Genomic DNA, 22,407 nt, shown 5'->3' with positions numbered 1-22,407 from the left:
CCCGGGCTGGATGAATGCCTGCCCAGAACGCTCCCAATGGAGGCTATAGAAGGCACTGCCGGCCGCCAGCGGCTGCCCTGGTCCCTGGGCTGAGGCAGAAGGATGTGGCTGACCCTGGCCAGAGGCTTGCTGGTCCCCCATGTGCAGGCCAGCAGCAGACTGACAGCGGTGACAAGGCACCGCCCTGAAAGGCCCAGGGGATATTTGCTCTTTCCAGACTAAGACACCTAAGAAACCACGGGGCTCAGGAGGTCAGAGGTCACAGGGCCAGGTCTCCATGGGACTTCTGGGGTGGTGGGCCTGGGGTGGTGGATTTTTCACATGCCATTGTCCTCATGCAACTGTTCTACAGATGGTGTCCATAATCCTGTGATGTTGGTTTATCAGCTCCTAAGCAGGCTATAGCGAAGGATAAGGAAGCCTGGCGTGCTGCAGTTCACGGGGTCACAAAGAGTAGGACATGACTTAATGACTGAACACCACCAACAAAGCAGGCTATGTCACTTAAATAGTGGTCAAGACCCATCCTGAAAACAAAGGGCACCCAGGCCCTGAAGGCCACTGGCTGCCGTCGCCTGGTTTTCTGTGAACATACCTCCATTCTCCCCAGGCAAACAGCAGCAGAAGCTGAAGAGGATCCAGACTTTGCTGCTGTAACCTTCCAGTCTTCAAGTCCTTTGCCCGTGTTTTCTGTTTGGTTGTCGGTCTTCCACCGATCTGTAGAATTTCTTTATTCTTAATAATAATGATTTGTGGGTAGGTGTGCTGCAAATATCCTTTTCTGGGTTGTGGTTTCCTCTTTCTGTTTGAGCTATGCTAAGTTGGTAAAAATGCATCTTTACTGTTAATGATGTGTGTGTGTGTGTTAGTCGCTCAGTCTTATCTGACTCTTTGTGACCCCACGGAATGTAGCCAGCCACGCTTCTCTGTCCATGGGATTCTCCAGTAAAGAATACTGGAATGGATTGCTATTCCCTTCTCCAGAGGGTCTTCCCGACCCAGGGATCGAACCCTGGGCTCCTGCATTGCAGCCAGATTCTTTCCTGTTTGAGTGATAGAGAAGTCCTTAATGGAGTGAATGTATCAATTTTTTCTCTTCCAGTTTGCAGTTCTGATGTCTATTTAGGAAATTAAGGTCATAAAACTATTTTCCTGTATTTTCACTTAAAACTTCTTAAAGTTTTAAAGTTTAGCATTTCATATTTATGTCCATGCTGCTGCTGCTACTGCTAAGTCCCTTCAGTCGTGTCCGACTCTGTGCGACCCCATAGACGGCAGCCCACCAGGCTCCCCCGTCCCTGGGATTCCCCAGGCAAGAACACTGGAGTGGGTTGCCATTTCCTTCTCCAATGCATGAAAGTGAAAAGTGAAAGTGAAGTCACTCAGTCCTGTCCGACTCTTAGCGACCCCATGGACTGTGCCCACCAGGCTCCTCCATCCATGGGATTTTCCAGGCAAGAGTGCTGGAGTGGGGTGCCATTGCCTTCTCCATTTATGTCCATAACTATCAAGATTTTCTTTTTTTTTTGCATGGTATGTTTACTAATGTTTGCTTAGAATTTTTGTATCCATGTTCATAAGTGAGACTGGCTCTAAATTGTACTTTCTCACACTGACCTTTTCTGTTCTGGGTTTCAAGGTTTCAGACAACAAGCTGGGGAGCATGTCTATCTGGGTCCCTGCAGGACACACTAGCAAAAGGAGGGCTTACTTATGGGGGTACCTGCAATGCTGTGGGCAAAGGAACCCAGGGCACAGGACTATCATTTCCTGCAGGATGAAGGGAGCCAACTCCAGTACTTTGGCCACCTCATGCGAAGAGTTGACTCATTGGAAAAGACTCTGATGCTGGGAGGGATTGGGGGCAGGAGGAGAAGGGGACGACAGAGGATGAGATGGCTGGATGGCATCATTGACTTGATGGACATGAGCCTGACTGAACTCCGGAGTTGGTGATGGACAGGGAGGCCTGGCGTGCTGCGATTCATGGGGTCGCAAAGAGTCGGACACGACTGAGCGACTGATCTGATCTGATCTGATCTGAAGGGAGCCTCAGATGGTCACCCGACCAGGAGACCAAGGAAAACTGCCATGATGTTTTTACCTTCTGCCCTCCACCTCTGGCTGGGCATCTTTTGGCCAAACACAACAGGAAGTCAGAGGCCATGGATGTAGTCCATACAGGTCAGAACCACAGAGCAAATAGCACCACGAGGCGGCTGGTGAGTGGGGCTGGGGGTAAGGTGGTCTGACATGGAGAGATTTCCCTGCTTTCATTCTCGGGAAGAGTTGCTAGATTTTTTTTATTTTTTTGGTCCATTTCTTTTGGGGAATGGGAAGAGAGATTCTCTGATTTGACTTCATTGTCTACCAGACACCCTCCCAAAGTGGTCGATTCTCACCATTAGAGGTAGTTCTGCAAAGTCAGTAGAGATCCTGAATTAACAAAGACTGAACCATCATCCTGCCCCACCTTTCAACCCCCAGGGAAATGCAGGTTTGCTTCCCGTGTTGGTCACCCATCAGCATGTAACCTTCTTGCACACAACATATTTCGTTTGATTTGACATCTCAGTGACTTGTTAACATGGACTCACAGCCCACAGCCCCACAACTCATGCCTGAATGAAGCTCATCCAACACACGTGTTTTCTCTGGAGGGCACAGTCCAGGCTTCTCCCCTGAAGACACTAGATAGCACTTCAGCATGGTGCTTGGGGGACAGTTTAAATAGTGAAATCACCAACAGAAAGTACAAAGTGGGGAAAACATGGCACTAAATAGACGATGAGCAGGACATTGATTTGTAACAAGAGAGTAGCATGGTCTTGTCCTCGTGAGCATCGGGCATGCCAAGGTCTCCTGCTCTGCCCATGCCCACAAATGACTGCAAAAGTACCCTGGTATTGATTTGGTTACAAATAGATGTTAGGGAGTAGGCACAGCGGCAAGTATGGAATCCGTGGGCAACAAGCATCACACGTTTCCTGATCCTGTCACCTGTGCAGAGCGTGGAGGGGAAGAGACCCCACATCCTAGAGCAGCCAGGTCCATGTGATTGCTTCTGGGAAAGCCTATCTTGCATCTTGGGATGGACTTGAGTATTTTGGTAACAGCCAAATGTGACAAAACTCAAATATGCCACAATGGTGAACTGTTATGTTACATTCGGGGCATGAATTGGATGCTCTAGAATAGTCATGTTCTTTCTTTTTTTTATAGGCATACAGTTATTCTACAATGTTGTGTCAGTTTCTGCTGTACAACAAAGTGAATGAGCTAGCTGTATATATATATCCCCTCCCTCTTGGGCCTCCCTCCCACCCTCTGCATCCCATCCATCTAGGCTGTCTTAGAGCCCCAAGCTGAGCTCCTTGTGTTATACAGCAGCTTCCTGCTACCTGTTTTACACACAGCAGTGCACATGCATCAATCCCAATCTCACAGTTCATCCCACACCTCTCCAATCCACGTCTACCAGTCCATTTCCTATGTATTTCTTAAACATACACTTCCTAGACTCCAGCTTCAGGAGATGCCGACACAGAGAGCTAGGGGGTTAGGGATAGGTATTTCTTGAACATCCTTTGGGAACTGCTTTAATCAACACGCTGATGCTGCCCTTGGAGCTTCTGGCTTGGTCCCGCCACCAAATCCACAGAGGCTGCTCTGCTTCTCAGATGCTCATGCCCACTTTTTGCAGTTTTTCTCTTTACTCCACATTGAGTACTGCCTCTAATTTCCTGCCTCCTCCTTTCCCAATTCTGCTCCAAATTAGTTTTTTGAAGTCAGAATAATGGATGTAGTGAAAATAAATAAACTTCACCTGAGAATCTAAGGCTTCCTTCTGCCTCTGAGGTGCCTGCACTGTAGGAACTCCGTGACATATGCTTTGGTGACCTTTCTTTCTAGGAGTTTGACCCCGTTTGTCTTGCTCTGTCAAGACAGGCTTCATTTTCTTAGATGTATTTTGTGTGCCAGTGCCCACAGTGTATGTATTAATAGTTTGAAGCTGTCACAAGTTCTCCTTTGGTAGTGACTTTCATAATTGCATCACTACCTTTGCTTTAGTATTCCCAAATATAAATGGTCTAGACTTTGCATTACAGAATAACTCCCTCTGGGACAGGCCGGGAAATCACTGGCACAGGAGAGCGTCTGTCTATGAATACTTCTCCTAGGAGAATAGACGTCGTCCTGGCAGGCAGAACTGTGTCCTAAGAAATCCACTCCACACTATGGCCAGCATTATGTCAAGAATAAGAGAGCTCAATGGCTCGCGTCCATTGAAAAGAATTCAGTCAATAGAGGACTATGCACAGATCCTATATATGGAAGTCTTCGGTAACCAAGGAAGAAAACAGACATTCACATGGAGACCGAAAACCAATTTTGAATTTGTCTTGGGGCAAATGCTTCCTTCTTAACTGCCTGGCTCTTCAGATAAACTGGGTCCTCTCTGGAGCTGACCGGTGGGCGCGTGACCCTCGCAGGGTTAGGGCCCGTTTCCCGTGGCCGCCCTGCATCGCTCGCGGAGTTCGCGTGCAGTCGAGGTTTCCTGCGGGCACCCGGGCACCCGCCGTGTCCTCACCCGCTCCGTTATCCCGCGCCCCCTACCAACCCCTGGCCACGGTCGGTCGTGCTGGGCAGGGACTCCTGATGCAACGGGATGCTGCCGTTTCAGGCCGTCTTCCCTGGAAGCCGCGGGCCCTTTTCCATCTCCCGCATCTTTAAAGGCCATACGCTCTCAGGCACCCGTCTCCAGGATCCAGCTGCCCGCCTGATCTGCGCCCTTCAGGAAACGAGAGCTGACGTCTCGCAGGCTCCCGCGGACCGAGCGCGGACTACAACTCCCGACAGGCTGCGCGCCGCGCCTCTGCGCCCGGGCGCTGCGAGAGGACGGCCGTGGCACTGCCTGGACTACAGCTCCCGAGAGGCCGCGCGCCGCGCCTCTGCGCCAGGCCGCTGAGAGAGGACGGGGAGGTGCGGGCGGCGCGTCCGGCCTGTTGAGGAGGTTGTGGCGGGGAGTGAGGCCGGCAACATGGACAACGCAGGGAAGGAGAGAGAGGCGGTGCAGCTGATGGCCGAGGCCGAGAAGCGAGTCAAGGCCTCCCACTCCTTCCTCCGAGGGCTGTTTGGGTGAGCGCCGGACTGCGCGTGCCCCGGGGAGGGTTTCCGTCCCTGCCCGGCGGCCCCCAGAGCGCTCCGGGGGCCCTCTAATCCCTACACACCCTCCAGAAATTCCCCTAGGTCTCCCCGGAGCCCCCTGGGGTCCCCAGGACGCCGCAGGGCTCCCCACGCCCTCCAGGGATCCCCTAGGATACCAAAAGCCCCCCACCTTGCCTCCAGGGACTCCCTAGAATCCCCGGAGCACCCCCCACGCCCTCCAGGGATCCTCTAGGATCCCCGAAGCCCCCACACCCTTCCAGGGATGGCCCTAGGACCCTCGGAGGGCCCTCGGAGCCCCCCATCTTGCCTTCAGTGACCCCCTAGAATCCCCAGATCCCCCCACCTTGCTTCCAGGGACCCCCTAGAATCCCCGGAGCCCCCCACCTTGCTTCCAGGGACCCCCTAGAATCTCCGGAGCCCCCCCACCTTGCTTCCAGGGACCGCCTAGAATCCCCGGAACCTTGCCTCCAGGGACCCCCTAGAATCTCCGGAGCCCCACGCGCCCATTAGAACCTTTCAGGACGACCCCAGGGCCCCCCACATGCCCTTCCGAGATCTTCTATGACCCTCGGAGGGGGCCCACCTACACCCACCGCGGGTGGCGGGTGGCGGGTCCCGGGTCCCACTGGCCGAGCACCAGTGTGCGTGACGCCGCGGCGGCCACACCGGTTTGCTGTTTCGCCTGGACTCGGCCCGCCCCTCTCGGGAATCCCGCGTGGGGGAGAGGCGGGCGCCAGGCCCGCAGTCCGCCGCCCTGTGCCCGCGCGCCTTGCGCCAAGCACACCGGTAATAGCCGTGGGGTGAGTGAGGACGTGCTCTCAACCCGGTGCCATTGCTTCGCCAGAGATTGATGTGATAGCCAGGGTCTCCGGTTGGCTTAGGGATAACGCAGCTCCTCGAAGTCTGCGTCTCTTGGAAATCCCCTTCATTTCCTGTATTTCTTCTGCCCCCTCCTAGGGAAGGTCTTAAATTCGGACTTCCCAAAAAGCAGAGCCTGCACTGACATTTCTTGGAAGAATTCTGGCTGGTTGAGTAGGTGAATGATTCAGCTGTTTAGGATGAGGGAGGCAGAAAATTCCTGGTGGTTTTCCGTATTTTCTTGTGAAAGCGAAAGGCCCTTGGCCAACACCCAGAGCATTTGCAAATTCAGCTTGGAATCTCCTTGTTTTGCCACCTTCGTTGTTTGAGTTGTGATATTTTACCAGTGTTGATAATCTCCAGGAAACGCTTAAATGCAGGTTTCATGTAGTACGCATAATATACGGTGCAAAGATGCAGGAAGGTAACGGTTCCTGCCTTCAAGAACCTCTCTAGGCATTTATCCCTGCTGCTGCTGCTAAGTCGTTTCAGTCGTGTCCGACTCTGAGCGACCCCACAGACGGCAGCCCACCAGGCTCCCCCATCCCTGGGATTCTCCAGGCAAGAACACTGGAGTGGGTTGCCATTTCCTTCTCCAATGCATGAAAGTGAAAAGTGAAAGTGAAGTCACTCAGTCCTGCCCGACTCTTAGTGACCCCATGGACTGCAGCCTACCAGGCTCCTCTATCCATGGGATTTTCCAGGCAGGAATATTGGAGTGGGTTGCCATTGCCTTCTCCAAGGCATTTATCCCTGGTGGTTTCTAAATTTATCATGTGATGTATGGTTTAGAGTATAGCCATGAATTGCAAATTTGTACTCCTTTAAAAGTTATGACAGTACTATAAGGAACCCTGTCTTATACCTAACCTTAACACCAAGCAGTAACTCCTTTCTCTGGTTCACAAAACAATTACACTTTATTCCAGTAAAATTTAATGTCATAGCACCTGGAGCTGGGAGGTGATCTTAATGGCACAGCATTTCTAGCCCGGATTCGCATCCCTGGAGGAGAATCTGTAATCGGCAGAGAAAAAAGCACCTGACAGCACTGGATGATTCTCAGAGGGATGCTCCTGCTGGCTCCTTTTGATGAAGAGGTGTTGCGTTGTGCTTCTTGTGAAATTTGACCACATCTTGAACCAGTAATCCTAAAAGGATTTTAGAAATGCATTTTGTCTTTAGAGAAACGTCTTTTTTTTTTTTTTCCTTCTTGACTGTTGATCACCTGTTTCGTTGTGGAACATTGTAGGAAGACTTCATCCTCAGCATTCGGCCTCAGTTTGCACGGAAGTCATTGCGTCTAAGGACTGATGCGGATCCAGCAGGTCGGTGCACTGTCCTTGCTCTGGGACCAGGGGCAAGTTCCTTAGCCCCTCCGTGCCTCAGTTTCCTGTGCTGTAAGATGAGTGTAAGAGGAGTGAGTGAAGGTTCCATGAATATATGCTTGTAAAATGTATAGTCTTAAAGATGAAGATTATTAATTAGCATCTTCATCAGAATTATTAGGCCCGGTTATTTATCAAGGAAACAGAGAACCAAGCAGATGAAGCTGACTTTGCCAGGATTTCAGAGTCAGAGACTTTTTGGACTGCATCCTTGGGCTTTTAATGAAGTAAAATATCAATATTTGAAAGAGCTTTGCACCATGTAAGTGTTATTTATACTGTGGAGGACTGTGTAGTAATGCTTGTCTCCGGAAAAGCTTGGGGAAGAAGGGTACTCAGAGTTCTTTGAGCTTTAATAGCATTACATAATTCTTTGAAGCCAACAGCTAGATCTAGTTTCTCTGTCAGTGACAATGGGAAGACAGATTCTGTGTCAGTTTTAGGTGTTCAGAATCTTACCTTACGTTGGGCATAACTTGCACCTGTCTTCAGCTTTCTGGGCTGGGATACCTTTGTTAATCCTCCCTGCCCTAGCTCCCTTAGCCAGAGAATTTTCCCCTCTACTTGTTTCCCTTTATTTAAACCACAGTGCAGTCCATCTGCATGTCAGACTCCTAAGTTAACAGCACATACCCACATATCGGTGTCACTGAGCCCACCTGTGTAAGAGCTGACAGAACTTTACTGGGGGCAGGTGATGCTGTTTGGGGTGCTGCTGGCGGTTACAGGCGCTCAACATACTTTACTGCAAATGTTTCACGCTTGGGGCTGGTTAACCCAACTGCAGATTAAAACCTGTGTAAGAATGGATCCCCTTTGCTCAGTATTGATCCACACACTGTGCTAGTTTTGTGGCAATGCTGCCTTCTCACTGCTCTTCTGTGGCTCTTCCTTTTTGTTGCTTTCAGTAAAATTAGCCAAAAATATGAAGAAGTCAATCACGAATTCTTCTGTATGTAAGGCACAAGTTCAGGCTCACCTGCGAGATGTCCGTGTTCCTTGCAGGCCTTTCCCACAGTACCCTGCAGGAAAGGACCTGCTGAGCCATCACAAGAAACCACTGTCATGATGGTCAGTCTTTCTGCTTGACTGACAGATCAACAGTGATGTGTTCTTGGAGTCGTGGAATTCAATTAAAACTTAACTCCTTCTCTGGCTTAGCTTAGTGTAGCAAAATTGCCACTGAAGGGGCTGTGCTTTGATTTTGTTTCCAAAGATGAGCTATTGAATTTTGTAGTTAACATCAAATTTTAGTTTACCATCTTAATGAACTGATGGTCAGCCGACCTAGGTCTGACAGCAAGATGGCTTTGCATTTCTACAGCCTGTACTGTCTGTGCCATCCTGTTATAGGAGACCACAGTGGGGAACACTGCCTGTGGAGGAGAGTGGCTTAAGATTGACTGTGGGAGCAGGTTCTGGGTGGTTAACCCTATCTTCCCATGCTCTTGAATGTTCCCCAGGCTTAAAGCGTGTGCTACTGCTAAGTCACTTCAGTCGTGCGACCCCATAGACGGCCTCCTACCAGGCTCCTCCGTCTCTGGGATTCTCCAGGCAAGAAAACTGGAGTGGGTTGCCATTTCCTTCTCCAAATGCATGAAAGTGAAAAGTGAAAGTGAAGTCGCTCATTCGTGTCTGACCCTCAGCGACCCCATGGACTGCAGCCCACCAGGCCCCTCCATCCATGGAATTTTCCAGGCAGGAGTACTGGAGTGGGGTGCCATTAAAGAGCTATAAATCTGGCAGTGTCAAAGTAAATTTAATGAAAGGCCCTATAGGGTTGTGTGCATGCTCAGTCATATCTGACTCTTTGTGATCTCCTGGACTGTGGCCCACCAGGCTCCATGGAATTTTCCAGGCAAGAATATGGGAATGAATTGCCATTTCCTACTCCAGGGGATCTTCCCCACCCAAGGATCAGACCCATGTCTCATGCATTGGCAGGCAGATTCTTTACCACTGTGCCATCTGGGAAACTTCTTGTAGGTTTGCTCAGAAATAACTGAATCTATATTTCTTAGCTACTTGTGAAAATTGGGAGTATTTCTTAAGCATTGTGGGTCATTAATTATCAGTATTTTTCACTCAGCTTTATTTTGGCAAAGACTGTGTTTAAATTTTGCCAAATTATGATGGGACATATGATGGCATTTGTAAAGCGTTTAGGTCCACCTCAGTTATAGTAGATATTCAGATGCAGATTGAACTTTAAAAAAAAATTTTTATTAAGCTTAGATTTAGAGACAGGTGGTGTAGTGTAAGAAGTATATATGTTATATTTATTATATTTTTATGTAATAACAGAATAACCTGTTATGTATTATGTAATGTATATGTGAGCCATAGTAATATGTACACACACTCTGTGTGTGTGTGTTTATGAATATATATAAGGCCAAATACAGATTCTGGTTTACTGGCTTGGTGACCCTGGCCAAGCAAATCGTACTCAGAGCTTCTGTTTTTTGGTTTTTTTTTTTAGCTTTCGCATGGGCAGAGGGAAAGAATTTGCTTGTCCGAGCTGTAAGGATTGAATGAGGTGCTGCACAGAGCTGTATTATAATCATTTGGTTTTTTGATTTTTAGTGTCAAGTTATTTCGTATATGAAATGACAATCATGATTGGCCTTTTTCTGTTTGCATTTTTGCAGTGTTCACCATATTCTCTCATTCCTGTGAGCCCGGTGAGGTGCAGAGTCCTTTACCAGTGGTAGGGAGGACCAGGACTGTGCTGGCCTGCGGCTCGCGGGTGTAAGGTCCTAGGGGTCTACCTTGTTTGGTGGCTGTGGCCCAGCACCTCCCTGGGACTTCAGGGGTCTCCGGTGAATGCCTTACAGATGCTGATTTGTTTTCTTGTGCTCTTTTGTTTAGTTTGAAGAGCAAAGGTAGCAAAGTGAAGGGGAGTCCATGTTTCTTTCTTCTGTGTTTCCTTCAATACCTGTTTGTTGTAAACGTAGCAGCTACCTATGGTAGGAAATGGCAAGGAGTACAGAACGGTTTTAGTTGAAAAGTAGAGTTTTCCCTGAATCCTCATGCTCCTCAATCTTACTCAGCAGAGGTAACTGCTTTTAACTTTCCTTTTCATTCTTCTGATGGTTGCTACCATGATTCTAAATAATTTTAGAATACTTTTGCTACCTTACTAATTTTAGATAATGTTCGTTGATTCTGCTGAAAATGAAGAAGGTTATATGTAAATAGCATTTAAGCTTTATATAATTCTACTTTAAACTTTTTTCAGATATTTCCCCGTATCTGTGAGTTATAGAGTGACCGTGAAGGTAGTGTTCAAACTGGGATATTTTTGAGATGCCAAGAAGATGGGTATAAACCAGGAGTGTCCCTGCAACCAGGACAGAGGATCATCCTAGTTATCAGATCAGATCAGTCACTCAGTCATGTCCGACTCTTTGCAACCCCATAAATCGCAGCACGCCAGGCCTCCCTGTCCATCACCAACTCCCGGAGTTCACTCAGACTCATGTCCATCGAGTCAGTGATGCCATCCAGCCATCTCATCCTCTGTCATCCCCTTCTTCTCCTGCCCCAATCCCTCCCAGCATCAGAGTCTTTTCCAATGAGTCAACTCTTCACATGAGGTGGCCAAAATACTGGAGTTTCAGCTTTAGCATCATTCCTTCCAAAGAAATCCCAGGGCTGATCTCCTTCAGAATGGACTGGTTGAATCTCCTTGCAGTCCAAGGGACTCTCAAGAGTCTTCTCCAACACCACAGTTCAAAAGCATCAATTCTTCAGCGCTCAGCCTTCTTCACAGTCCAACTCTCACATCCATACATGACCACAGGAAAAACCATAGCCTTGACTAGCGAACCTTTGTTGGCAAAGTAATGTCTCTGCTTTTGAATATGCTATCTAGGTTGGTCATAACTTTCTTTCCAAGGAGTAGGCGTCTTTTAATTTCATGGCTGCAGTCACCATCTGTAGTGATTTTGGAGCCCAGAAAAATGAAGTCTGACGCTGTTTCCACTGTTTCCCCATCTATTTCCTATGAAGTGGTGGGACCGAATGCCATGATCTTCATTTTCTGAATATTGAGCTTTAAGCCAACTTTTTCACTCTCCACTTTCACTTTCATCAAGAGGCTTTTGAGTTCCTCTTCACTTTCTGCCATAAGGGTGGTGTCATCTGCATATCTGAGGTTATTGATATTTCTCCCGGCAATCTTGATTCCAGCTTGTGCTTCTTCCAGTCCAGCGTTTCTCATGATGTACTCTGCATATAAGTTAAATAAGCAGGGTGACAATATACAGCCTTGACGAACTCCTTTTCCTATTTGGAACCAGTCTGTTGTTCCATGTCCAGTTCTAACTGTTGCTTCCTGACCTGCATACAGATTTCTCAAGAGGCAGATCAGGTGGTCTGGTATTCCCATCTCTTTCAGAATTTTCCACAGTTTATTGTGATCCACACAGTCAAAGGCTTTGGCATAGTCAATAAAGCAGAAATAGATGTTTTTCTGGAACTCTCTTGCTTTTTCCATGATCCAGCGGATGTTGGCAATTTGATCTCTGGTTCCTCTGCCTTTTCTAAAACCAGCTTGAACATCAGGAAGTTCACGGTTCACATATTGCTGAAGCCTGGCTTGGAGAATTTTGAGGATTACTTTACTAGCGTGTGAGATGAGTGCAATTGTGCGGTAGTTTGAGCATTCTTTGGCATTGCCTTTCTTTGGGATTGGAATGAAAACTGACCTTTTCCAGTCCTGTGGCCACTGCTGAGTTTTCCAAATTTGCTGGCATATTGAGTGCAGCACTTTCACAGCATCATCTTTCAGGATTTGGAATAGCTCAACTGGAATCCCATCACCTCCACCAGCTTTGTTCGTAGTGATGCTTTCTAAGGCCCACTTGACTTCACATTCCAGGATGTCTGGCTCTAGGTGAGTGATCACACCATCGTGATTATCTGGGTCGTGAAGATCATTTTTGTACAGTTCTTCTGTGTATTCTTGCCATCTCTTCTTAATATCTTCTACTTCTGTTAGGTCCATACCATTTCTGTCCTTTATCGAGCTCATCTTTGCATGAAATGTTCCTTTGGTATCTCTGATTTTCTTAAAGAGATCCCTAGTCTTTCCCATTCTGTTGTTTTCCTCTATTTCTTTGCATTGATCGCTGAAGAAGGCTTTCTTATCTCTTCTTGCTATTTTTTGGAACTCTGCATTCAGATGTTTGTATCTTTCCTTTTCTCCTTTGCTTTTCACTTCTCTTCTTTTCACAGCTATTTGTAAGGCCTCCCCAGACAGCCATTTTGCCTTTTTGCATTTCTTTTCCACGGGAATGGTCTTGATCCCTGTCTCCTGTACAATGTCACGAACCTCATTCCATAGTTCATCAGGCACTCTATCAAATCTAGGCCCTTAAATGCATTTCTCACTTCCACTGTATAATCATAAGAGATTTGATTGAGGTCATACCTGAATGGTCTAGTGGTTTTCCCTACTTTCTTCAATTTAAGTCTGAATTTGGCAATAAGGAGTTCATGGTCTGAGCCACAGTCAGCTCCTGGTCTTGTTTTTGCTGACTGTATAGAGCTTCTCCATCTTTGGCTGCAAAGAATATAATCAATCTGATTTCGGTGTTGACCTTCTGGTGATGTCCATGTATATAGTCTTCTCAGGAGACTTTATAATTCATTTTTATGCTTTCACTTTGAGTTCATTTGATCACCGTATAAAATCAGCAAGACTTTTGTATCTTAAGAATTTTTGGTAAGTGATACATAGGAGTTCACAGTAAGGAGATTTTGTAAGCAGAATTTCAGAATGTTAATCATGTCTGTATTTGAATATTAATAGAACTTATCTTAGGAATGTTAATTTAATTAAAATCTAACAAGTTAATAGATCAATACTTTATTGGATTAAAATACATGTTTTCTCAGTAAGGAGATATCTGCCAGTTCTGGTTTTAATGGATGTTTTCATTATGGATTGAATGAAGGACTTATATTTTAAGGCCTTTTCAATAACTGTGAGGTAAGCATGACTTTTTTCCTTTAGTTATTAGTACATTAACCAAGGGATATCCTCATACTGAACTGTTCTGGCATCCCTTGAATAACCCCCTGAATTATAATGTATGAATTTTGTAATGGGCTGTTGGATACTGTTTTAAATTATTTCAAGTTCTTTTATTTGCAGTGTGTGTATGTGTGTAGTCTTTTTCAGCTGAATCACTGATGTCACAGGGGCCTCATAAAAACAATTTGTAAGTTTTTCTTTTTTTTTTTTTCCCCATGCTCTGGTCTCTGCATTTTTAAATCGAATCCTCTTAAGGGAACTCATGTTGGGCTTTTTGGTGTTAATTTCCTTGATACTTTTCTTTTTTCCCCTGGAAATGTTTAAATGTTTAAACTTCCTGTCTCTACTGAGGTCAGTTTTGATAAATTGTATTTTTAAGGAGATCATTCGTTTCACCCATGAACATGCTTGTACAGTATCTCTTCGAGAGCCTGCTTTTCATTCTCTCATGTATATGCCCCAAAATGAAATTGCTGGATTATGTAGTAATCCCATTTTTAATTTTTTGAGGAACTGCCATACTGTTGTCCACAGCAGTTGTATCATTTTACATTCCTACCAACAATGCACACAGATTCTAATTTCTTTACATGCTTCCTTCCAGCACTTGGTATTTTATAAATAATGCGCATTCTAACATGTCTGAGGTTATATCTCATTGTAGCTTTGATTTGCATTTCCCTAATTATTAATGACATTGAGCATCTTTTCATATGCCTATTGGCCATTCATATATGTCCTTTGGAGAAATGTCTATTCAAGTCCTTTGTCCTTTTTTTTTAATTAATTTATTTTTTATTGAAGGATAATTACTTTACAGATTTTTGCTGTTTTCTGTCAAACTTCAACATGAATCAGCCATAGGTATACATATAACCCCTCCCTTTTTTTTTTTTTTTTTTTTAATTTTATTTTATTTTTAAACTTTACATAACTGTATTAGATTTGCCAAATATCAAAATGAATCCGCCACAGGTATACATGTGTTCCCCATCCTGAACCCTCCTCCCTCCTCCCTCCCCATTCCATCCCTCTGGGTCGTCCCAGTGCACCAGCCCCAAGCATCCAGTATCGTGCATCGAACCTGGACTGGCAACTCATTTCATACATGATATTTACATGTTTCAATGCCATTCTCCCAAATCTTCCCACCCTCTCCCTCTCCCACAGAGTCCATAAGACTGTTCTATACATCAGTGTCTCTTTTGCTGTCTCGTACACAGGGTTATTGTTACCATCTTTCTAAATTCCATATATATGCATTAGTATACTGTATTGGTGTTTTTCTTTCTGGCTTACTTCACTCTGTATAATAGGCTCCAGTTTCATCCACCTCATTAGAACTGATTCAAATGTATTCTTTTTAATGGCTGAATAATACTCCATTGTGTATATGTACCACAGCTTTCTTATCCATTCATCTGCTGATGGACATCTAGGTTGCTTCCATGTCCTGGCTATTATAAACAGTGCTGCGATGAACATTGGGGTACTCGTGTCTCTTTCCCTTCTGGTTTTCTCAGTGTGTATGCCCAGCAGTGGGATTGCTGGATCATAAGGCATGTCTATTTCCAGTTTTTTAAGGAATCTCCACACTGTTCTCCATAGTGGCTGCACTAGTTTGCATTCCCACCAACAGTGTAAGAGGGTTCCCTTTTCTCCACACCCTCTCCAGCATTTATTACTTGTAGACTTTTGGATTGCAGCCATTCTGACTGGCGTGAAATGGTACCTCATAGTGGTTTTGATTTGCATTTCTCTGATAATGAGTGATGTTGAGCATCTTTTCATGTGTTTGTTAGCCATCTTTATGTCTTCTTTGGAGAAATGTCTATTTAGTTCTTTGGCCCATTTTTTGATTGGGTCATTTATTTTTCTGGAGTTGAGCTGTAGGAGTTGCTTGTATATTCTCGAGATTAGTTGTTTGTCAGTTGCTTCATTTGCTATTATCTTCTCCCATTCTGAAGGCTGTCTTTTCACCTTGCTAATAGTTTCCTTTGATGTGCAGAAGCTTTTAAGGTTAATTAGGTCCCATTTGTTTATTTTTGCTTTTATTTCCAATATTCTGGGAGGTGGGTCATAGAAGATCCTGCTGTGATGTATGTCAGAGAGTGTTTTGCCTATGTTCTCCTCTAGGAGTTTTATAGTTTCTGGTCTTATGTTTAGATCTTTAATCCATTTTGAGTTTATTTTTGTGTATGGTGTTAGAAAGTGTTCTAGTTTCATTCTTTTACAAGTGGTTGACCAGAGTTCCCAGCACCACTTGTTAAAGAGATTGTCTTTAATCCATTGTATATTCTTGCCTCCTTTGTCGAAGATAAGGTGTCCATATGTGCGTGGATTTATCTCTGGGCTTTCTATTTTGTTCCATTGATCTATATTTCTGTCTTTGTGCCAGTACCATACTGTCTTGATAACTGTGGCTTTGTAGTAGAGCCTGAAGTCAGGTAGGTTGATTCCTCCAGTTCCATTCTTCTTTCTCAAGATCGCTTTGGCTATTCGAGGTTTTTTGTTTTTCCATACAAATTGTGAAATTATTTGTTCTAGCTCTGTGAAGAATGCTGTTGGTAGCTTGATAGGGATTGCATTGAATCTATAGATTGCTTTGGGTAGTATACTCATTTTCACTACATTGATTCTTCCAATCCATGAACATGGTATATTTCTCCATCTGTTAGTGTCCTCTTTGATTTCTTTCACCAGTGTTTTATAGTTTTCTATATATAGGTCTTTAGATTCTTTAGGTAGATATATTCCTAAGTATTTTATTCTTTCCGTTGCAATGGTGAATGGAATTGTTTCCTTAATTTCTCTTTCTGTTTTCTCATTATTAGTGTATAGGAATGCAAGGGATTTCTGTGTGTTGATTTTATATCCTGCAACTTTACTATAGTCATTGATTAGTTCTAGTAATTTTCTGGTGGAGTCTTTAGGGTTTTCTATGTAGAGGATCATGTCATCTGCAAACAGTGAGAGCTTTACTTCTTCTTTTCCAATTTGGATTCCTTTTATTTCTTTTTCTGCTCTGATTGCTGTGGCCAAAACTTCCAAAACTATGTTGAATAGTAATGGTGAAAGTGGGCACCCTTGTCTTGTTCCTGACTTTAGAGGAAATGCTTTCAATTTTTCACCATTGAGGATAATGTTTGCTGTGGGTTTGTCATATATAGCTTTGATTATGTTGAGGTAGGTTCCTTCTATTCCTGCTTTCTGGAGAGTTTTGATCATAAATGGATGTTGAATTTTGTCAAAGGCTTTCTCTGCATCTATTGAGATAATCATATGGTTTTTATTTTTCAATTTGTTAATGTGGTGTATTACATTTATTGATTTGCGGATATTGAAGAATCCTTGCATCCCTGGGATAAAGCCCACTTGGTCATGGTGTATGATCTTTTTAATGTGTTGTTGGATTCTGATTGCTAGAATTTTGTTAAGGATTTTTGCATCTATGTTCATCAGTGATATTGGCCTGTAGTTTTCTTTTTTTGTGGGATCTTTGTCAGGTTTTGGTATTAGGGTGATGGTGGCCTCATAGAATGAGTTTGGAAGTTTACCATCCTCTGCAATTTTCTGGAAGAGTTTGAGCAGGATAGGTGTTAGCTCTTCTCTAAATTTTTGGTAGAATTCAGCTGTGAAGCCGTCTGGACCTGGGCTTTTGTTTGCTGGAAGATTTTTGATTACAGTTTCAATTTCCGTGCTTGTGATGGGTCTGTTAAGATTTTCTATTTCTTCCTGATCGAGTTTTGGAAAGTTGTACTTTTCTAAGAATTTGTCCATTTCTTCCACGTTGTCCATTTTATTGGCATATAATTGTTGATAGTAGTCTCTTATGATCCTTTGTATTTCTGTGTTGTCTGTTGTGATCTCTCCATTTTCATTAACCCCTCCCTTTTGAAACTCCCTCCCATCTCCCTTCCCATCCCACCCCTCTAGGTTGATACAGAGCCCCTGTTTGAGTTTACTGAGCTATACAGCAAATTCCCGTTGGCTATCCATTTTTAAATTGACTTTTTTTGTTGTTGTTATTGAGTTTTAGGAGTTTGCTGTATATTCTTGATGTTAATCCCTTATCAGGTATGTGATTTGAGGATATTTTCTCCCATTCTGTATGAGGCCTTTCTACTCTCTGAATAGTGTCTGTGATGCACAGTTTTTTTGTTTTTGTTTTTTTTTTTAATTTTCATGAAGTTCAATTTGTCTGTTTTTTTTTTTTAACCTGTGCCTTTAGTGTCATATCCAAGATACCATTGGCAAATGTAGTGTCATGAAGCTTTTGCTCTGTTTTCTTTTAAAAGTTTTTGCTGTTTTAAGTGTCACATTTAGGTCCTTGATCCATTTTGAGTTAATTTTCGTGTAAGGCTATGCATAAGGCTGGCGCTTCCCTCATAGCTCAGTCAGTAAAGAATCTGCCTGCACAATGGGAGATCTGGGTTTGATTCCTGGGAGGGGAATTCCCCTGGAAAAGAAAATGGTAACCCACTCCAGCACTCTTGCCTGGGAAATCCCATGAACAGAGGTGCCTAGTGGGCTGCATACAGTCCATGGGGTGGCAAGAGTCAGACACGACTTAGCGACTAAACCACCACCACCACCATACGTAAGGCTCCAGCTTCATCCTTTGGCAAGTCAGTATTCGATTTTCCCAGCACAGTTTGTTGAAAAGACTGTATTCCTTGTTGAATATTTTGACACCTTTGTTGAAAATCATTTGACCGTAAATGCAAAGATTTGTTCGTGGGCTTTCTATTCTAGTCCATTGGTCTGTATGTCTGTCTTTATTGCCAGTGCCACATTGTTTTGATTACTATAGCTTTGCAGTAACTTTTGAAATCAGGAAGTGTGAGCCCTCCAGTTTGTTCTTCTTTTTCAAGATTATTTTGGCTTTCAGGGTTCCTGTGATTTTTGCTTTATAAAGATGGCTGCCATGTTTGGGTGCCTAGATGTTCACAACCATTATACTTTCACTTGAATTGTATCTTTAGTATTATGAAGTGAATTTCTCTATTTCATTTGATACTTTTGAGCCCAAATTCTACCTCCTCTGATGCCAGGGTAGCAGTCTTTGCTTTCTTGTTACTTGTGATTGCTTGTTTTAGGGCTGTGTTAGTTAAGAGGATTATCTGATGCCTGTGGCCACGTGGCCTGTGTAGCCTGGCCCCAGGGAGAGGGCAGCTCCCCTCCCTCATCGAGTCTGGGCACAGTGGCCAGGGCTGACTTGGAGGGAGGGAGTGGGAGCAGAAGCTGCAGGGGTTGTCTATGCTTCTGTCACCAGAGGAGTACGCTATTACCCCGTGACTCTTCTTTAGTACCCTTTGCCTGATTTCCTTACTTGGGAATCTAGTGTTTTGTCTGCCCTGGGAAGCCTGCATTACCTACCTGTATGCCAGTCAGTGAATGTGCTCTACTTACCCCTCTTTTCAGGGTGTGTGTGTGTCAGGGGGATTCAGGTATTTGTATAGGTCTCTCTCTGCTTACAGTAGGGTTATGTCCCCATAAACGCATTGTAAGTCAAAAATGTGTTTAACACACCTACCTGGCCTACCAGAGCACTTCCATTAGCCTACAGTTGGGCGAAACAATCTAGCACAGAGCCTGTTTTATAGTAGAGTGTTGACTGTCTCATATAATTCATTGAATACAGTACTGAACATGAAGGCAGAGTGGGTGTCTGGTCCAGAATGATTGTGAATGTGTCAAGGAGCACATGCCTGACTATGAACTCAGATGGTGCCCTTGCCAGGCCCGTCACAAGAGAGGGTCACTGCAGACCACTCACCTGGGAAAGGGCCAACATTGGGAATGTGCTTTCTCCTAAATTCATATTACCTTCACAGCACCTTCTGTTCACACGTTGGTGTGGTTTCCTTGATGACTAGGATTTTGGGGGTGGGTTGGGGCTTGCTGCCACTCCAGTTCTGCCACCTCTGTTTCCCAAAACCCTGAGTTTTATTTCCAGCTCTGCTTTCTTTCACTAACTGCCAAGCCTCCTCTCTCCTTCCCTCCCCTAGAAGCACGTCTTCTGGAGCCTGACACCACTAGCCAGGCCCCCCTTCCAGGCCTGCATGCCCTCCAGGTCTCATACTTGTCTCCTGGACCCCACACTGCACCCCATCTTGTGTCCAGGTATCCCCTCCTGATTGCTAGCAGGGGCTGTCTCCTTAGCTCTGTTGTGTGCATGCTAAGTCGCTTTAGTTGTGTCTGATTCTGTGTGACCCTATGGACTGTGGCCTGCCAGGCTCCTCTGTCCATGAGATTTTTCAGGCAAGAATACTGGAGTGGGTTGCCATGCTCTCTTCCAGGGGATCTTCCTGACCCAGGAATCGAACCTGTGTCTCCTACATCAGCAGGGGGGTTCTTTACCACTAGCGCCACCTGGGAAGCCCCTAGCTCTGCTGGTTCAGGGTTTTTACTGCCCCAGCTTTCTTAAATGAAATCTTGTTGACTTCTGACTCAGTGGTCTCCAATTTGTTGAGTGGATCCAATCCATTGGTTACATCCACTCCTTGTTGATCTGTGTGGTTCCAGAAAATACAAGGACCTGTTTTTGTATTTAGGCAGCTACCATTGTCCTATAGGAATCTCAGGTCTCGATTAAGTTTCTGTTTAAAAAAATTAAAGTTTTATGAAGATTGAAATTAAATACAAAAGTTTCTCTTGACAAGTCATGTTGTGTGTGAGTCATTTCTGAGTTTATCCGGTGATTCCTATCCTTAGCTCCTTGTAATGTTTAAGTATCTTGGTTTGTTTTACTAAAAGATCCAATCTATACATATCTCCCCTCTACAGGAGGCGTGACCCCTCGTCACACTTGACCCCTTGTCTGGAGCTATTACCAGATAAAAGTCCCACCAGCTTTATGTGCTGTACCTATTTTTATAACTTTATTTCAAGAAGTTATGCTTAAATGCAAATACTTTGGTCAGACAGTCCTTAAATGTCTCAGATTGTTTCCTGCATTTGAGAATCTGTGATTGTTTTTTGTTAAATAGAAATAAAGTGAGACGTTCTCAGAAGGTGGAATCCCAGGGTTCAAGGCAGAGCACATGGTGGTCGAGGCTGAACCCCCTGCTCGGCTTCTGCTGGTTACTCTGGGAGTGCTGTGGATGTAGGGCAAAGGGTCAGGAGCTGATGGATCCTTGCGTTTGTTTGTCCGACTTCAAAGCCTGCCTCCTTGCAGCCATACCTCTTGTTTTTGGTTTGTGAAAAAGCAAAGGATTTGAGTCAAGCAGTTACAGGCACGTGAGCCATTGGTGCCCACGGCTCTTGCCTTGTTATCTCCCCACCCTCACTGTCCATGTGCTCAGTTACAGTTTCCTGGGCTTCCAGATAGCTTTCACTCATCACGAGGAAAATGCAAGATTCTGAATGAGTGAGGGGTTAATAGTCTTGTCTGCGTGTAGATGTCATCTGAGCTCTCTGGACTAATAGGCTGTGATTTTCCCAGGCTGAGTTTTTCCCTCCTAAACAGGAAGGGGCAGGGAGGAGAGTCAGGGGCTTGGACCCGGCTCTGCTGTTTTGGGCTCCTGGGGAGCGGTGGGGGTGCGTGTCGCTCTCACCCCATCTTCTCTGTGGAACCTGGGGTGGGGGTGTCAGGCAATCAGATTTTTCCAGCCTGCAGTTAATTATTCTTTTCTCAGCACTTTGACCTCCTTGGTAAGAACGTTATCTTCTTAGTGTTTTCTGGCAGGTTAGTGCCGTGTGCTGCTGTTGTTTAGTTGCTAAGTCGTGTCCACCTCTTCTGTGACCTTATGAACTATAGCCCACTAGGCTCCTTTGTCCATGGGACTTCCCAGGCAAGAATACTGGAGTGGGTTGCCATTTTCTTCTCCAGGCGATCTTCCTGACCCAGAGATAGAACCCGAATCTTCTGTGTCTCCTGCACTGGCAGACAGATTCTTTACCACTGAGCCACCGGGAAAGCCTGCAATGGGCTGTACTGTATCACTTACAATGTAGACTCCTCACTGAAACTTGTTTCTGTTTTCATGAATCTTCTACCTCAGTTCTAAGGGCTTTGGATAACAGTCAGTCAAAACTATTTTTCTTTAAAACTCAAAAAAATCAATTTTCACAGGTATAGAACACAGTAGACATTTGGAGTGACTTAAAAGTAAATTTTTTCAGTGCAAGTTCAGTTCAATTGCTCAGTCATGTTTGACTCTTTGCGACCCCATGAGCTGCAGCATGCCAGGCCTCCCTGTCCAACACCAACTCCCGGAGCCTACCCAAACTCATGTTCATTGTGTCATTGATGCCATCCAACCATCTCATCCTCTTCTGTCCCCTTCTCCTCCTGCCCTCAATCTTTCCCAGCATCAGGGTCTTTTCAAATGAGTCAGCTCTTCGCATCAGGTGGCCAAAGTATTGAAGTTTCAGCTTCAACATCAGTCCTTCCAGTGAACACCCAGGACTGATCTCCTTTAGGATGGACTGATTGGATCTTCTTGCAGGACAAGGGACTCTAAAGAGTCTTCTCCAACACCACAGTTCAAAAGCATCAATCTTTGGTGCTCAGGTTTCTTTAGAGTCCAACTCTTACATCCGTACATGACTACTGGAAAAATGATAGCCTTGACTAGACGGACCTTTGTTGGCAAAGTAATGTCTCTGCTTTTTAATATACTGTCTAGGTTGGTCAGAACTTTCCTTCCAAGGAGTAAGTGTCTTTTAATTTCATGGCTGCATGGAGTCAAAAAAAATAAAGTCTGACACTGTTTCCACTGTTTCCCCATCTATTTGCCATGAAGTGATGGGGCCAAATGCCATGATCTTAGTTTTCTGAATGTTGAGCTTTAAGCCCTCTTTTTCACTCTCCTCTTTCACTTTCATCAAGAGGCTCTTTAGTTCCTCTTCACTTTCTGCCATAAAGGTGATGTTATCTGCATATCTGAAGTTATTGATATTTCTCCTGGCAATCTTGATTCCTGCTTGTGCTTCTTCCAACCC

At 44.9% G+C, this 22,407-nt stretch overlaps 1 protein-coding gene across 3 annotated transcripts in view; it reads left to right on the top strand.

The window, feature by feature from the left end:
* The first annotated feature begins 4,895 nt into the window (after positions 1-4,895).
* Positions 4,896-22,407, top strand: part of NAPB (NSF attachment protein beta) — a 39,987-nt gene continuing 22,475 nt past the window's right edge. For 2 of the 3 annotated variants that reach the window (XM_055544118.1, XM_055544116.1), the window contains exon 1: positions 4,896-5,139. In XM_055544118.1, the coding sequence (XP_055400093.1) occupies positions 5,042-5,139 (98 nt within the window). In that variant the 5' untranslated portion in view covers positions 4,896-5,041. Of the gene's footprint in view, positions 5,140-7,279; positions 7,356-22,407 lie in introns of all 3 variants that reach the window. The other variant, XM_055544117.1, reaches the window with a different exon arrangement.

Source organism: Bubalus kerabau, chromosome 13 (genome assembly GCF_029407905.1).
Source record: "Bubalus kerabau isolate K-KA32 ecotype Philippines breed swamp buffalo chromosome 13, PCC_UOA_SB_1v2, whole genome shotgun sequence".
In the NCBI taxonomy this organism is placed as follows: domain Eukaryota; kingdom Metazoa; phylum Chordata; class Mammalia; order Artiodactyla; family Bovidae; genus Bubalus; species Bubalus kerabau.
The sequence above is the reverse complement of the archived record's forward strand: the minus strand, read 5'-3'. Positions and strand labels throughout refer to the sequence as shown.